We start from the raw sequence: 17,704 nt of genomic DNA, 5'->3' as shown, positions 1-17,704 counted from the left end.
CACAGGGACATTGACTATATGTTCACCTTTCCCATTGTGCAAGGGTACCCATTGCTTTAAACTGTGACCTAGATTGGAAATTTGTTCGGCATCTGAGTTTTGGGTTGTTTCAGACATGTTTTATTTGTTGCCTCATTGCTGAAAATAAATGTTTATAGTTACTTAATGATGCCAGATGGTATGAAAAGACGTTATCTGTGAAGAGTTCAGGGTCACAAAGTGGGTCAGTCATTGCCTGGTTGTGCAATCCTATGCTCTTTGTTAAAAGGGGGAGCATGCTCCTTCATTAGACACAGACATTATAAGACAAGACAAAAAATTCTTCAAGACCTTATTGCAAATGCAAAAAGAACAGAAAATTCCACATATAAACACCTGAGTTAATGAAGAACAAAAATACTGGAAAACCTGAAATAAAGGTAAACAGATGAAAAGATATTTTTAATACAATGCTATTACACAAATAAAGATGATCAAATAATACACAAACCCACACATATAGTTTGCAACCATAAAATACCCCATAACAGTTTAAATAAACCATACGAAATCAACTCTAAAATTAAATTCTTTAATATGTACTTTATAGAAGAAAATAATCTTGGAAACCCTTTTCTTTCCTTTAATTATTGGTCATATAAATAATAAGACCTGGGGCAAAACTGAGTTAAAGTGACATGAGAACTGGTTTGGGATCCCCTTAGTAATTTCAGAAGTTGTTCCAACAGTTCTCCTTGGACAGGAAAAATGGAAACAGAATGGGCCATTGGAGAAAAGATGATTTAATTGGAGATAGGTCTCTTGGCAGATAAATTCAATAACATCATCAAGCTCTAAAACCTTAGCACTGGAAAACACACACACACACATACTCTCTCTCTTTCTCTCTCTCTCTCTTTCTCTCTTACTTCAGAAGGGCCAAACAGATGCACTTAGCTTTTGTTTAAAAAAAAATTTTTTTTTTTAAATAAGCATCATGGAGAAATTAACAGGAAAGTGTGAGCTCATTGAAGTGGAAAGTATCCTAATTACATGGCTGAAAGTATTTTTTAAAATTCTGCATACTTCTGTCACAGGACTTTGAAGAAAAATATTTCTTGGTTTTCACCACACAGAAGCCAGTGAGAAAGTAGGGAAACAGATGTCATATCTATCAGTTCCACATGGCAGAAGAAATATAGATAGGTGCATAGGTGCAGGTGTAGATGTACAGATGCTCTGGAGATGTTCAAACTCTCTCCTTGGTGATGGAAGCTGAATCTGGTACTCAATGAAGGGAACTGGGATAATAGGCTCTGTCTAGAAACTTGTTATTAAATTTCCAAGGACTCTCCCCTGCCCTGACTATACGAATATTACTGAAGGGAGGCCTGAAGCTATGAGGAAATAACAGTTTTAGTCAGACAGGGATAATGCCAGAATTATCTAGTACTTATGCACTGGTATTTCTCTATATTGAGACCAAAATGACAGAAATCTGAAGAAAGAATAATACAACACGGCCCTGGCTGGTTGGCTCAGTGGTAGAGTGTCGGCCTGGCGTGCAGGAGTCCCGGGTTCGATTCCCAGCCAGGGCACACAGGAGAGGCGCCCATCTGCTTCTCCACCCCTCCCCCTCTCCTTCCTCTCTGTCTCTCTCTTCCCCTCCCGCAGCTGAGGCTCCGTTGGAGCAAAGATGGCCCGGGTGCTGAGGATGGCTCTGGATGCAACAGAGCGGTAGAGCATCGCCCCCTGGTGGGCATGCTGGGTGGATCCCGGTCGAGTGCATGCGGGACTCTGTCTGACTGCCTCCCGTTTCCAGCTTTGGAAAAATGCAAAAAAAAAAAAAAAAAAAGAATAATACAACACTTCCCAGAAACTCGCAGCCTCTCACATGTGCACTATTCTTTTTGTGGGAAGGAGAACTGACTCAACCAGGCTGGGTCAACAGGTGTGTGTCCCACCCATTTTCCCAGCTCACCTGCTCTTCGGGCAGGGCCCTACCAGGTGAACTCCACCTTGCTGAGGTGCCATTGGGCAGTGCTTAAGGAAGGCAGGGCCGGGGCTACCAGATGTCAGCCTTCTCCTTGAGCAGGGAGCCCTGTTAGGGTGTGCTGATTGCATTTACTGAAGCTTGGCGCCCTTCAGGTGGAATAAGTTATTAACACCAAGCCCTTCCTGTGCCATCTGGGTTTTTCTTCAGTGTCCCACTCAAATACTCCTTTGGTATAATCTAAAAAACACTTAACTGAGTGTTAGTGAGTCTGGTTGTCTCCAGTGGCTCTCCAGTGGCCATCCTTGCCAAACCTTACCTGTGTCAACAGCAGGGGTATCACCGGAGGTGTGACACACATATCAGTGATAGGTGCCTGGAGCCCAGCACTGTTGGCTGGTCCTGCTCCTCGGAGCCCTGCCAGACTGACTTTGTGCACAGGCCTTCTTCCTTGGAATTGAAGAGATCAGTGAAGACGAAGATTAGATCCAAAGGGGGAAATGCGGCAGGTGAAAGGGAACATGTCTGCATGTTGCTGGGCCCCTGCCAAGCGGGGGGTGGGGGGGACTGCTAGCTTTCTTTGGATTGAGAATGGGGGACTGAGCTATTAGGATAATCAAAATACATATTCTTAGAACTAATAGGCAAGAACTTCAGAGAAAGGGGTGATGACCCAGACATTACCCTTCCTACTGCCTAGTATCTCGTCTTTACTCAGACCAATGTCTTTGGACACCAAAGAGTCAGTCAGCTTTGAGTGTTCACTTACCCTGATTTGTTCCATGGATGAGCGAGTTCATCACTCGTTGGTCCTCGCCATACCCATCCTCTCAGACGCTTTTCATTGGCAATGCAAATGCCTTTCTCATGACATATCAAATTTCCATATTTTATACCCTTAGGGCTACAATAATATACCTTTTAATGATAGACTCTTGCTTTTGCAGAAGAATGGGCATTGAAAATAATTATGAGGCAGTTCAGGGTGGAAGTATGTTACATCACTTCTGATATTGACAAAATGGCAAGATCTTGTGGTTATTAAAGCTTGAAGATGATATATCTAAGCATGTTGGAAGTAGTTTTAAGAGACTATGGCTTGAATTGATGGTTGACTTAGGCTCTGTGAATTACAAAAATGTTTAAAGAGTCACAGCTGGTATTCCTAGGATCTGATGTTTCTTGGCGTTGTCTACATGATGCTTTGAATTTGAGATTTGTTCAGATGAAGTGGAATCATCTGGTTTCCTGAAAACCAAAAAACCAAAACCAAAAACAAAAAACCTCAGTCTTCTGGAATCTGGCCCATAAAATTGTAGTGAAAAAGACAACATTGCCCTGTGTTGAGAGACAACAAATTGATTGCCTGACTCTACCCTGTACCTTCCCCAACAACAATAATAGTCCTGTTTCTTTTTTTCACCTCATCTTTCATTTTTTCCCTCCTCTTGTCTTCTTTAGTGTGTAGAAGAATTTATATATAGCCCTGGCTGGTTTGCTCAGTTCGTTAGAGCATCAGTCAATACACCAAGGTTGCAGGTTCAATCCCCAGTCAGGGCACATATAAGAATCAACCAATGAGTGCATAAATAAATGAAACAGCAAATCAATTCCTTTCCCTTCCTTTCTCTCTAAAATCAATTGATTAATTAAAAGATGTTTATATGATAAACCTGAAGATTCTGTTTCAATATGATTTCTTTATGAGACTGTGCATTTACTCTAGTAATATTGCTGTTGTACAGATAATTTCGAAATTTCTGTTTTGGAAGAACTATTTCAGAACTGGTTTATGAGCAGCAGTGTATCTTTGATCTCCTGCAGCTCTCTCATTTACTCTATCCTCAGTGACGCTGAAACTTCCAACAGTCACCTCAGCCTTCAGGGAGCAGGGATTTGCCACCATTGAGGATATTTGAAATAACATATATTTAGCCCCGAAGAGAATTCTGGAATTTAGACAGAGTTCTAAATATTTTGCACAATGAGAACAGTGCCTTCAAGATGACCATCTTGAAGGGGACTGGCTTAGAGTGTGCAAGCTTTAGCAGTTTTTAAGAAAATGATCTTGACATTCTGTGGCTTTGGGACAGGCATCTTGATATGATAGTGTATTTTTTATAAAATTGATAGCTGATAGAAAACTTTCACATTTATGAGCTCACCTGACCTTCAAGACAATTTCAAAACAAGGAAAAGTAGGTATTCTTGTCTCCTGTTCACTGAAGTGAAACTTAAGCTCTCAGAGGTAGGGACAGGCTTGTGTTGTTCTTTCCAAGTCGATAGCTCTTTTTTTCCATTTTGGCAAACTCACCATCCTCTGGCCCTCAGTTTCTTTATTTTACAAATAACTGGTTTGGCTGAGAGGACTACTGAGGCCTCTTTTAGCCCTGCAGTCCTCTGACTGTGATGACTTTGACATCTTTCTTTTCCACATCTTCAGACACCACTGATACTGACAAATGCACAGGACCCGTGGACAGAGCAAACTGTACAATTGTTAAATACAGTCAACACCTAGGATGATCTCTCAAATCCACTCTGACTTGAGAATCTCCTCTCAGGTTTCAGTGACTCCCAAGAGCCTTCTAGTCCACCTCCAATTCACATTACTCTCTCCTCCCTGACCCGTTACTGCATTTTTAATCCAGTTAGATAATTTTGGATTAACTCTCTTACAATCCTTGATTTTGGTTCTCTTTTCTTTTCCCCATGTCTTGTCTTTTTCATGAGGGCTGAGCCCTTATGAACTGAACTCTGTGCTGGGCACAGATGAGTAGTTAATAAATACACGAGAATTAGGTTAGGCTCAGTTGTACTGCAGTAATAAACACAACAAAAGCTTCCATTTTGTACATGCTAGATGCCTGCGGGTGAGCAGGGGTTCTGTGCTTCATGCCTCTGAGAGACTCAGGCTGAAGGTGGTTTGACCATGTTACTGCTGTAATAACATGGTCTCCTCAATTCCTGTACCAGAGGAAAGAGAAGTACTGCAAGGGACACACATTACTTTTCCCGTAGTCCATTCTGCAGACTGAGTCATAAGGCCCAATCCCACTATTAGTTTTATGACAGTATGACAGTGTTATGGCTGAATTGTGGTCCCCCTCAAAATTCAATGTGACTACATTTGGAGATAGTCTATAAGGAGATAACTAAGGTTAAACGAAGTCATAAAGGTGGGGCACTGATACAAGAAGATAGTGTTCTTAAGAGAAACCAGCAGGTTTGCTCTCTTCACCATGTTGAGGAGACAACAAGATGACGGCTTTCTATAAGCCAGGAAGAAGCCAGGAAGGGAGTCCTCCCCGGAACTGACCATGCTGGCACCTTGATATTGGATTTTGATTCTCCAGAACTGTGAGGAAAGAAGTGTCTGTTGTTTAAGCCCCTCCCCTACCCCTACTCTGCCTCAATCTATGTTATTTTGTTATGGCAGCCCAAGCTGACTAATACATGAGGGAGCCAGGACGCGGGAGAAGCAAGTGGTTCTTAGGTGAGTTGTAAATGTTCCTGCCAAGTGGCAGAGCAGTGGGCAAGACAGACTTCATTCCCTGCTTGCAGAGGACTAAAAAAAGCTATTAATATGATTTGTGGTATTTAGTTTTTCTACACTACTTGCAACCAAACCACAAGTAATTATTAGTTTTGAGTTCTGTGTACTTGGATCAGACACAAAACACTGAAAGTTTAACCCAGTGAGGCACGTGTTACAATTCACACAGTGCTGTGAGGCCCAAGGTGGTTTTTGTTCCTTTCAGTATCTCCACGTAGACAAAAAAAGGAAACTGACAGACATTGAAGTTTAATGTGGAAAATTTCTCTCAATACAGTTGTAGAAATAAACATTGGGGAAAACAGGCCTTTATGCTCATCATTTGGGAGTGACCTGGTTGCCGTAGTCATAGTAACCATGCCTAGATGCCCATCTTTATTTCCTCCCTCAACGCAGCCTTGGTAATAGAATTCAAGTTTATATTTTCACCATCTAGTACTAGGATTTATGATGTGATTTGTGTTACTTTGCTGCAAGGAAAGGCTAATAGGAATTAGTATGTCAGAAGTACAGTATGACAATACTTAATTACTCTCTTTGCAATTTAAGAATAGCAGGATACACGTATACCACAATGTGGTAGACTTAACTCTTGAAATGTTGAACCATTGTAGAGGTGGAGAATATAAGCGGCCCAAATCTGATCATTCCTTTAGAAAAGATGTCAAATCAAAAGTTTCACGCTTAAAACCTTTGTATGTTACTTTAAAACCAGTTTGCCTTGGTGTAACTTTTAAAATACCGTTTCATAAACTAAAGTAGTTGTCTGGAATTCCTTGAAGCCCATGGTTTGGCTTCAGCAGGCTTTAAACAAATACACTCTCAGAAATCGATGTAGATACATTGCCAGCAGTTAATGCCCTAGTCACAGTCGATACTTTATAAAATCAATAGCTTGAAATATCAGAGGATTATGGTTGTATCAGATACCACAAAATACCAAACATTGTTTTAATTACTCTAATAAAAGAAAGCTGGGTGGATTAAAAAAAAGAAAAGAAAAAAAACCTTGCTTATAAAGAATGTTCTGCTTAAGCCAAAGCAAATTTTTTACAAGTTCTTTTAGAAAATCTGGAAGTATTTAAGCATTTTCCTCTTCTTATGAGACAATGCTTGTTAGCCTGCCAGTGCTCCATTGTACAATATTCTCCTTTATGACAACGGGCCTTTAGAACAAGTTGATCAAATAATGTTGCTGTAGTTGCATTAGTGATAGGGTTCAGAAATTTGGACCCTCTTTCTTATTGGCACATGGATATAAACATTTTTAATGTTCTAATACATGGACATTGAAGAGCTCTCGTGGGGTTTTCCAGTTTAGTTTGGAGCCATAGTTAGTCCGGAGGCTAGAAGAACACCACTTCACTCAGAAGATGGGCAAAAGTCACTTTGCCAGAAGGGAGACATGTTTATATCATAGTGAAAAGATTGATGATAGGAAGAAAGAAGAGCTGTGACAGAAGCTGGGATTAACCCAACCCATTACATACAGAGACCTTCCTCCATAAGGAACCTCATTCTTGTTTTTATAAAAAGAGCTCCATGGTTTCCAAAAATGGCATTCACATTCCCGACCAGATTCATTGTACTGAGGCTGTAACTCCTGCTTGCCAGAATACCTCAAAGTTTTATGGCAGAACAATGAAATAGGGTACTTCTGAGTGTGGGCGGTGGTGAGCCTGGCCACTGCACAGGTGGAATAATTTATGGGACACTGTGCAGTGTCGGTTGACTGACCATAATGGGACTTTGTAACAGGTCACAGCTCAAGGCAGGCAACATCTGCATCTCCATGACTGTCTCAAGTAATTTCTAATATTTTGATAAAATATTAGATGATATATTATGATAATATATATATATTTATAATTAGTTATTACAGTATAATCTAGAAGGGAGCCATTGAAGAGCCATGATGACTTTCAGGAAAATAGGGTTGCCTTTCTTTTTGAGTGTAGACTGGTAGGAAAGGGGTCGGCATGAGGTAGGCTATAGAAAAGGAGGCCCATTCTGGTCATTACTGATCAAGTTGGTCCAGGTCAGGGTATGATGTTAGGACCAGATAACAGGTGGTATCATGGAGTCTAATGTATTATCCTGGAAGACAAGTAACATTTAAGGAACACTGACCTTCATGGGCTTTCACTGACAGGACACCATTCCATCATAACTCCCAGGATACCATCACCCCTAAACGAGAGCTTTCATAAAATCATAGATTTTAGGCACATCAATGAGTATTACCAACTAGCTCACACTAACTGAACGTGAAAGGACAGATATATTCTCTGAAACCTGTGTCAGGGAGCTTATTGATGAGGACGTTAAAATCCAGAGTACTAAGTTAACTTGCTTCACGTCTTGTATTGAGTTTGTGGTTGGTGATGGCTGAAACTGAGACTCTCTGGTTTCTACTCCATTGTTCTGTTATTCCGCCCTGGCTCTTAGGCCGTCTCTTCTAGGCACAAAAGATTCACAAGAAACCATTGCTATCTGTATAAGTTGGCTCAGGCTGCCATAGCAATATACCATAGACTGGTAGGCTTAAACAACCAAAATTTATTTTCTCATAGTTCCGGAGATGGAAAGTCTTAAGACAAAGTTGCTGACAGATTCATTTCCTGGTAGGTTTCTCTTCTTGGTTTGCAGACACCTCCCTTCTCGCTGTGCCCTCACCATGGCAGAGAGAAAGAGTTCTAGTTTCTTCATCTCCTTATAGAGGCACTAATTCCATCACAAGGACCCCACCCTCATGATCTCATCTAAACCTAATTACCTTCTAAAGGCCCCACCTCCTAATAATACCCACACATTAGGAGTCAGGGTTTCAATATATGAATTTGGGGGACGGGGCACAGCAACATTCAGTCTATAACACGAGCTGAACAAGAAAGGGCAGATATCTTCTCTGAGATCTGTGTTAGGGACTGCTGTATTCTCCAGGGTTTTATGAGTGGGCCGTGGATGCTTGTGGGAGGAGATGCAGAGTGGGCTGTGCTATTTTGGCCTTATAGTATTGGTCTTCTGCACTAAGACATGGTACGTGACCAAAAAAGATCCTGATGTCCCCAAAGTAAAATAATCTGCTGCTTGACCAGTGATATTAACGGTTGAATTATTATAATTTAGTGTGATATATGTTAAGCTTCTTGAGTAGAATTAAAATGAAATCCATGTAATTACAAATCCTTCACAGCATTTACTCACTGAGCATTTCTTTACTAGCCAGAGAGCACTTTTGTAAAAACCTGAGCGTTTTAAGTAAAATCTTAAGAACACCTTACTTTTCTTATTTCTATATCTAACTTAATTATTTCTTTACATATCTCTTCTTCATAAGTTGACTCTTGGACATTGTATTTCAGATAACTGTTATATTCCTCCATCCTTTGTTAAATAAACCCAGGTTTTTAAACGAGGGTCCGGGAGGAAGGTGTCTATTAAGTGTGAGCCTAGTGCATGCTGGCCATAAGGCTGTTTTATGTAGAATAGTTCTCCTATATATTATTTCAGTTCTCTTGAGAGTTCTGTGAAAATGGGCCTCTTTAGTTCCATTTTATTGAGGAGGAAGTAGGCAGAGGTTGAGAGTTTTGTCCATGGTCATGTAGGTGGTAATGGCACAGTGAGGATTTGGCTCCACATTGGTCCAGCTTCAGAAGCTCTTGTCATTTCCGTAGCTGTTGTTATCTTTATTCTACATTTCACAGAGCCCACAGGGAACACGACTGTGTGGAAAGTTCAATTTCTCATTCGTAAACCACTACCTGCTAAACCTGGCGATGCCCAGGCATTTACTTTGTGTTAGGATGTCTCTTGGGAAAAGAGCTCATTTGTGCTGCACTTCAGTTCCCTTCTGCTATTTCTTTGAGGAGAAGCATAGCCAATGGGCCTTTGATAATTACTCAATATCAATTTTTTGTCCTTTGATGATTACTGATCATCTTTACCATAAATATAATTTCTTCATACACCCCCCTCCATGATATACACTATTCCAATATCTCTTTTTTAGTTTTGAGGGGAAGTACTACCAGCTGTAAAAAATTATACTTTTATAAAAACACTTAATGTTTTCCTCTATCTCTTCTTTATCAATATTCTTGTGTTTGCCATTACTTTAAAGATGCCAGATATTTAATTGGGAGCAATCCAAAACTTGTGCTTTGGGAAAAGAAACTGGATGTTTTCCCTTTGCCTGGCTCCTAATCATTTTGATCTCCAACTACAAATTGAATTGCAAGTATGGAAAACTCTCCACGGTTCAGCTCCACCTCATCCTCTGACTACCCACTCACTGTCTGTTGCTTTGTATTTGGCCTGCCTTTGTCTTTCTTTCCCCTCATCCCCACCCACCCCTGGTTCCTCTCTCAGCAGGTGTGGGCCCTGGGTGTGGCTAGAGTTGCTCCTCTCTTTGGAATCCCTCTCTCCGCAGTACAGCGGTTGAGTCACTGTCTTGTTATGGCTCCTGCTTAAACATAGTCCTGCCACCTCTTGCAAGAGTTACAGTGAATCAGCATTCTCTCTTCTGTCATGTGTTCCTTCAGTGCAGTCTCTAGACACATTTAATGAATCTGGATGACTTTAACATTGTAAACTTATTTGTTCCTTTGCTCAGTGCCATTTTCTCATTGAGATAAGTCTTTATTCAAATTCAAAATATTTTAACCTTCATTGTATAATGAGAATAAAATGAAATGAGTTATAGATGTGTGATAAAGATAATTCAATATTATCCTTTTTTTTAAGTTGTTCATTAGTATGACTAAGTTGTAGTCCTTGATATGGTGACAATCTTCATGGAGTAGCCCTTTCACTAGTGAAATGTCTCAACTCCTTTTATGTTTCCTGCCTGAGGGCCTAGTAAATGGCCAGCTCTTTAACACTGTATTGCTCATACCCACACACACACCAGCCAAGAGACGAATGGGAATCCAGCCTACAAGCTGCTTAGCAAATGCTATGTCCTAGTGCAGAACACATCCCAAAAGTCACCTTTTGCTAGTCCCCACGGAGAGGTAAAGGCAGTGTTGCTTGATATGTGCCATTTAATGTCACTATAATCCTTTGCAGTTGGGACTATTGTCCTATTACTAACACAGAGAGGTTGGACTATTTGTTGAGTATCTCACTGCTTGTCAGAGCTGGGATTTAGATCCAGGCCTAATGATTCCAGTTCAGCTCTCATTTCTTTCCCGCATGGTTGGGCCTTCCTTACCCAGAACCTGACACAAAGCAGCAAACATTCCTGGAGTGAGCATTTTGCAGGTACAAGTAATTTTAAGGTATGAAAAATTAAATCTCATGACCCACACTCCAGTATTTCTCACAACCTCTTTAAGTTATTGCTCACCGCTGAAGCAACTTCAGTGGTGAGTTTTTAATTGAGAAAAATTGTAAGCCCTGGCTATCAAATTAGTTTCAAACTATCATTTCAATTCATGCATTTGTAGTGAGTTCTAAAAACATTTGTAATCACAGGTTGACCAGGAAAGTTCTATGGTGTTATCCCAAAATTGAGGTTGAAATCTGCAGATAAGTGGGTTGGGTTTTTTTTGTATTTTTCTGAAGTGAGAAGCAAGGAGGCTGACACGCAGAATCCCACATGTACCTGACCCGATTCCACCTGTCATGATCACTAGGGGAGATGCTCTACCCATCTGGGGCATTGCCCCGTTGCAACCAGAGCCATTCTAGCATCTGAGGCGGAGGCCATGGAGCCATCCTCAGCACCTGGGCCAACTTTGCTCCAATGGAGCCTAGGCTGTGGGAAAGAGATAGAGAGAGAGGAGAGGAAGGAAGGGTTGAGAAGCAGATGGGCGCCTCTCCTCTGTGCCCTGATCAGAAATCGAACCCGGGACTTCCACACACTGGGCTGATGCTCTACCACTGAGCCAACCAGCCAAGGCCTAAGTGTTTTCAATGAAGTCATAATTTAGAAAATTATCCTGCAATATGTTAGTTCTTAACTTCTCAAAATCGAAGGTTTTCATGCCATTGCTTATAATTTTGTTAAATACAAGTCATGATATGGTTATTTGTGAAGTAATTGTAATGATTCTTGAATAGCCAGACCTTCTGAAGCGTAGTGATGAACCTGATATAAAAACAGGCAGGGTCAATGAGTTTATTTTCATGCACTCAATTTTCTAAGAATCATGATAAGAGCACAGGTTAATCAGGATCAGAAGTATCTATATTTACTTTTTTTTTCTTTTCCATTTAGTTTGCATTATATTGTAGAAAGAGGCTCATACTGGGGTGAACATCTCTGGAGCTGTTGATGAGGGAGTAAGTAAGACAAGAGATGCTTAGGAGTGCATCTGCCAGGACATGGTCCCGTTATAGATGTGAGAGCAACAGAAGTACTTGAGATCGGCTCTAGTGTCTAGTAATTTGCATTTCCTAAATCATATGTATTTTTATCAATCTATATTGAACACAGACCCATAGACTTGACAGAAACCATAGACATCATGTGCTTTTTATCTTGGGCATTCCTGAGAGATGTTCTTCCAGCCTCCACTCCCAGTGAAGATGTCAGTACCTTCCATTGTTGAGTAGCATTAAATGTTGAAAAAGGCCTCCTGCTTAATGAGTTGAATCCTCTCTTCCTATGATTTGTATACACATCACATTCAGTCCAACTAAAACCTTTATCATGCAACTAGCTTCAAGCAACAACTTTAACATACCTGAACTCTGCCGTTGTGGTTACACGCAATCTTATAATTTCTACTTTCTTTAATTGATACGCACAGGACCTGGTTGCCAGAATCTTCACTGTTCTGTTTGCATTGCTCTAGGTGGGTCAGGCACTTGCTGAATCCTAGCATAGCTGTGTGGAGTTACAGTGTCCCTTAATCAGCAGCATGAAGTTGTGTGCATTTTTTGAGGAGCTATATAGCACATTGCTCATTTGACAAGACAGGTTTTTCTTTCCGACTTGAACTAGCTAAGGACTGAGTTGTAAATTTAGCACGCTTCTCCTAGATCGCTTATCCACAAGGTATGCCTTGAAATGAGAAACGGGCTTTCTCTGAAAATGTGGTGAATGATTCACATAGGAGGAATTCCGTTTGTGTTTCTAACTTGTAAAACTTACCTCAATCTGGGCATAAAAATGTAGCGAGGCAGAATCAGTCTGTGTCCCTGTGGTTATGTCTCACGGAGAAGTAGAATCTTCCAGTCTGAGACAAGGCCGTTCAGCATTTCTAGCATCCTCTTCTGTGTGGCTGTCTCCGGTGTAGCTTTTTGGCGTGGAGGAAAGAGGATCCTTCCTCTACCTTCTTTCCCTCTAGATATTTCCAACCTAGCGAGAACCTAGTGGTATTGTGTAGTCTTGGGGGAAAGCCCTGAGTATGGCCACAAAGATCTACCAGGTGGAGTTTCTGGCAGCACATTGAAAGCTCTTCCTAGTTAAAGAACTAATGGGGTCCACCGAAAACTGCCATGCTGTGAGCCTGCCGTCAGCCCTTGCAGCCTGTTCTCATACTGTGCAGACTCAGTTTTGAGAACAGCACACAGTGTCATGGTCCCACATACATGGCTGTTCATTTCATCGATTTGGATGCCTGGTGCTGCTCTTGGCTGGGGACCTGCAAAAACAAAGCCATGGGACAAAGCGGCCTGAGTCCTGTAATGAAAACCTTGTACCTCTTTTTTTTGAGGCCTGGTAGAGAGAAATGATTTATTCTTGCTGTACCAAATAAAACATTCTAGGAATCCAAGGTGAAAATTGGATTTTAACTGCTACTAAAAATTTGAGCATATAAAATCAGCAAGTGTTGAGAGTTTTGCTTGATTAAAAGAACCTAAGAAGGAGTCTGGTACAAGAATGACAAACAAATGATGTGCACTGGTGTCTTCCGTACATCTAGCTGATAAAATTGGAAATAAACAGTAGTCACGCTTCAGCAGCAGATTACAACAGCATAGACCTTGATGTACTTCTTTTCTTTTTTAGTAAAAAATCTTAGACTCTCACATGCGCCCGACTGGGATCCACCTGCCTTGCCCACCAAGGGGCGATGCTCTGCCCATCTGGTGTGTTGCTCTGTTGCAACTGGAGCCACTCTAGCACCTGAGGCAGAGGCCATGGAGCCATCCTCAGTGCCTGGGCCAGCTTTTGCTCCAATGGAGCCTTGGCTGCGGGAGGGGAAGAGAGAGATAGAGAGGAAGGAGAGAGGGGAGGGTGGAGAAGCAGATGGGCACTTCTCCTGTGTGCCCTGACCAGGAATCAAACCCGGGACCTCCACACGCTGGGCTGACACTCTACCACTGAGTCAGCCGGCCAGGGCCTATCTTTTTTTTTTTTTAATTAAAAAAAGAATGTTTTCAATTATAGTTTATATTCAGTATTATTTTGTGTTAGTTTCAGGTGAATAGTGTGTTGGTTAGACAGTCAGTTACACACTTTACAAAGTGTTGCCTCTGATATTTCCAGATTCACCTGGCACCATAGATAGAGTTATTACAATACTATTGACTGTATTTGCTGTGCTATACTTAATATCCCCATGATTATTCTCTAACTACCAACTTGTACTTCTCAATCTCTTCACCTTTTCTTAACATAACCATCTTGTTTCTAGTCTTATGCCTGGACCATTACTTCCTCTTCCTTCTTCCCTGTTCTACTTTTCAGATTTGAGCCTTCTGTGATTAAGCTGAGGGAGTCTGGGTGCGACCCGAATCCAGCCAGTAGGTGCTTTTCTGCTCTTGGCTTCTCCATCTTGTTCATGTGTTCTCTCTCTCATCATATACCATTTTGGAAAGCACACACCATCCTGTCAGAATCATTAAAAGCATTTTAAAAAAACCCATAAAGACTTCAAAGCTATGATGCAACTAAAACTTCATTAACTGGGCTGGGCCATCTCTGGTTTTGTTTTGCAATTTAGACACTTAGAGCCTCAGTCAGATGCTACATGCCTGGACACGGGGGGGAAAGAAGCACTGTCCCTGGAGGGCTGCCAGGTGACTGGTGTCTACTCTCTGCTGCCCTTTGAAGACTCAGCACCATGTGGGCTCACTGTCACAGGTCCCGCTCACAAGCCTCAGTGCGTTTGCTAATTTCCATTAGAGTTTTCACAGAGCCAACGTTTTTCTGATGGACAGCACCAACTGGTTCATTTCTTAACTTCGTTCGTTCATTCCTTCATTCATTGAACATTTGTTGAGTATATGCAATGCACACTGTTTATTGAGATATAAAGATAAATAAGGTACATCTACGTTTAATTAAAATGTGTCGTGGAAGCTGTGGAACTGTGTAGAGTGCTGTGGAGTAAAGAGGAGAGAGGAACTTGCTAAAACTGAAGAGACACAAGGCTTCATGTGATGGTTTTTCCAGGCAAAGAAAAAAGGGAGGATGGTGATGAAGGGAGACTTGACTTAGGGTGGTGAACACAATGCAATAAATAGATGTATTGTAGAATTGTGCACCTGAAATCGATGTAGTTTTATTAACCAATGTCACCCCAATACATTCAATTAAAATAAAGTGGTCTCTCACTTCTTGTAAAAAAAAAAAAAAAAAGAAAAAAAGAAAAAAGGGAGGGCCATCAGAGAGAGAAGAAATGGGTATAGAGTGGTGAAATCAGATTGAAAGTCAGAAAAGCTGTCTAAGGCAAGAATAGGAAGGACCTTCTGTATAATGCCAGAGAATTCGCAATCTTGAGACAATGGGAGTCACTGCAGGTTTTTCCCAGTAGAGGAATGTGAGCAGATTCGTCTTGGGCAAGATGACTTGAAACCGCTTAGAGGAGTTTATAGAGGTTGAGGCAGATGGAGGCTGAGAAACTAGCCTCTGGGGTGTGGGGTGTGGGCTTAGCCTGCACAGTAGGGATGAAGGGGCAAGTGGCCCTCCCTGCACAGCTGTCTTCAAGTTCGGTACAACAAGCAGCATCTGTTTTTCCTTCCCAACCCCATTGAATCGGTCTTACTTCGAGTCCCTGCTTCCCAGCCTCTTCTGATCCCCTGTGATTGACCAAGGTCGTAAGCTGGATCTTTACACTTGACGACTTGAGTGGTTCCAGTAGCCTCTAAGCCCTGCTCTTCTGCCTCCTGGTCTTGTCTTCCTAGCTTGGCTGACCTCCCCGGTCAGACCACTTGGCTGCCTGGAGCCTTTGTCTCTGCCAGAGCCTATCTGGTTTGGCCAGTGACCGTTTCTGGTAGTGTCCTCTCTTGTTCTTTCCCTGCTCGGGCCATGCTATCATAGGAAGACAAAAAGCCTCTTGTTGATGGGATCTGGCCACATTCTCAAGGCTTCTGCACATGCCATGCCCTTATTTCTTGATGATCCACAGGAGAGATTTCAAAAGATAGCTGAAACGAAAATTTTAAAAGTTTACATTGATCTTCTAAGTTTTCAGGTTCTATTTAGAAAAAAAGACATCGGAAACTCGGGTTTTCTCAAGTGCTCTGAGCAGTGGCAGATTTTCATAAGACTAACAATGCTAAGAAGTTCTGGAAAATATGTTTGGTTCTTTTCAGTGTCATCTTGATTTTGTTATGGTGTTTTGTTTTGAAGTTTTAGGGGTTGCCTCCCCCCCCCCCCTGTAATTCTGTTCATAACAGTGGAACAGTTTTATAATGTGGCTGAAACCTAGCAGTGATCTAGACTTGGGCGTCCTGTGCTCAATTAACCTGCATATTTCACACCTCATCGTTGCAGTGTGGCAAGGCGCTCCCTGGCCTTTCAAAGCAAGAGGACTGCTGTGGAACCGTGGGTACATCCTGGGGCTTTCACAAATGCCAGAAATGCCCCAAGAAGCCATGTAAGTGATATTTCATCATTCCTTTACAGGTCAATGTGGCATATCTGTTTTCTTTCGATTACTGTTTTAATGGGAAGACATTAGCCTTTCAAAGAGCTCCTACTGAATTATAGAACATTGTGAAATAATTTGCATGTCCAGAAACCTTACAGGTCTGAGGGAAGTTTTATATCTATTCTGTTTTTTTTAATAAGTATAGTTATTAGTTTCCTTCTTCAGTTGGATTACATTTTTTTTTTTAAAAAGTTTTCAGAGAGGCAATGTGCTAAATAAAACCGGCTCTCTTTTCTCAGGTGATGAGAAACTAAGATAGCTTTTTAAAATGGTAATTAAATGTTTCCAACTCTATAGAAAAGTCAGTGCAGTTGTGATTTCTTAGGTTAAATTCCTTAAATGAACTTTTTAATAACAGCCATAACTTCTGTTGTAGTTTTCAAAATTCACTTTAAAAAGATCAAATGGTGAAATGGTTGCTGATTTGTAAAAGAGCAATTTGTAATACCTAGGACCCAGTACTCTCCCCTTGTCTTAGTCATGCTTAAATACAGTCACAATTCTCAGTGACATGACTTGACTCTATCTTAACACCCACATGCTTTGATTATTCTATAAAGTCTGCTTTTCAGAACCTGTTGCTATAAGTCCAGATTTACACCTTTCTGTTACTTTCTTCCCAATTACTAGTTTGTATTTTTAGCTTTTGTATGTAGCATTAACTCTGGAAAACTAATTCCTAATATTTTTTAGAAAGACAAAGGTAACTTGTCTTAGGTGGAGTGTTTTTACACTTATCAATTTTTTACCAAGAAAGCGAGTGATATTTTTCTCAGTCATCTTCGCCTTGTGTAGCTGAAGATTTTTATAGTTATTTTTTTTTTACACTTAATGCTACAAGGAATTTCTCATTTGCTTCAACTGGATAATTTTTATTTGATTTGGTTGATTTTCTCAACTGTCTTTCAGACCTCTTTATTAAGTCTAGAATCTGCCATCTTGGAACTAGTGCTACTTATGTCTGTCTTAGAAACTATTCTTCCATCATAATAATTTGTTTTCAATAATTGGACTTCCTTGCCTCTCAAACTTACATCAAAAGCCTAAAGTTAATGTTGCATATTACCACTATTTTTTTATATTACCTTCTTCTTTTAGAGGATCAATTTGTGGGAACACCCATTAAAGTTTTTGATAATCAATGAATTCTTCATTTAGGGAAAAATGCCACATAGATAAGGACATTGTGCATTGAGGACTGAGAGGATGTCCTCAGTGGACTTTCTACGCTGATGTTATGATGGACAGTGTCGATTTCAGCGAGCGGGTTGAGTGTGATGGTCCCTGCTCACTGGAAGGTCCGTTTGCCTAAAATTTTGTTGGGAACCTGATCCAAGAGATATC

The 17,704-nt window shown here is 41.0% G+C and overlaps 1 protein-coding gene across 16 annotated transcripts in view; it reads left to right on the top strand.

The window, feature by feature from the left end:
• Positions 1-17,704, top strand: part of LTBP1 (latent transforming growth factor beta binding protein 1) — a 416,121-nt gene that overhangs the window by 229,831 nt on the left and 168,586 nt on the right. For all 16 annotated transcript variants that reach the window (XM_066378530.1, XM_066378532.1, XM_066378534.1 and 13 more), the window contains one exon: positions 16,204-16,306. In XM_066378530.1, the coding sequence (XP_066234627.1) occupies positions 16,204-16,306 (103 nt within the window). The remainder of the gene's footprint in view (positions 1-16,203; positions 16,307-17,704) is intronic.

This window comes from Saccopteryx leptura, chromosome 3 (genome assembly GCF_036850995.1).
Source record: "Saccopteryx leptura isolate mSacLep1 chromosome 3, mSacLep1_pri_phased_curated, whole genome shotgun sequence".
NCBI lineage: Eukaryota > Metazoa > Chordata > Mammalia > Chiroptera > Emballonuridae > Saccopteryx > Saccopteryx leptura.
This window is presented reverse-complemented; position numbering and strand designations above follow the sequence as displayed.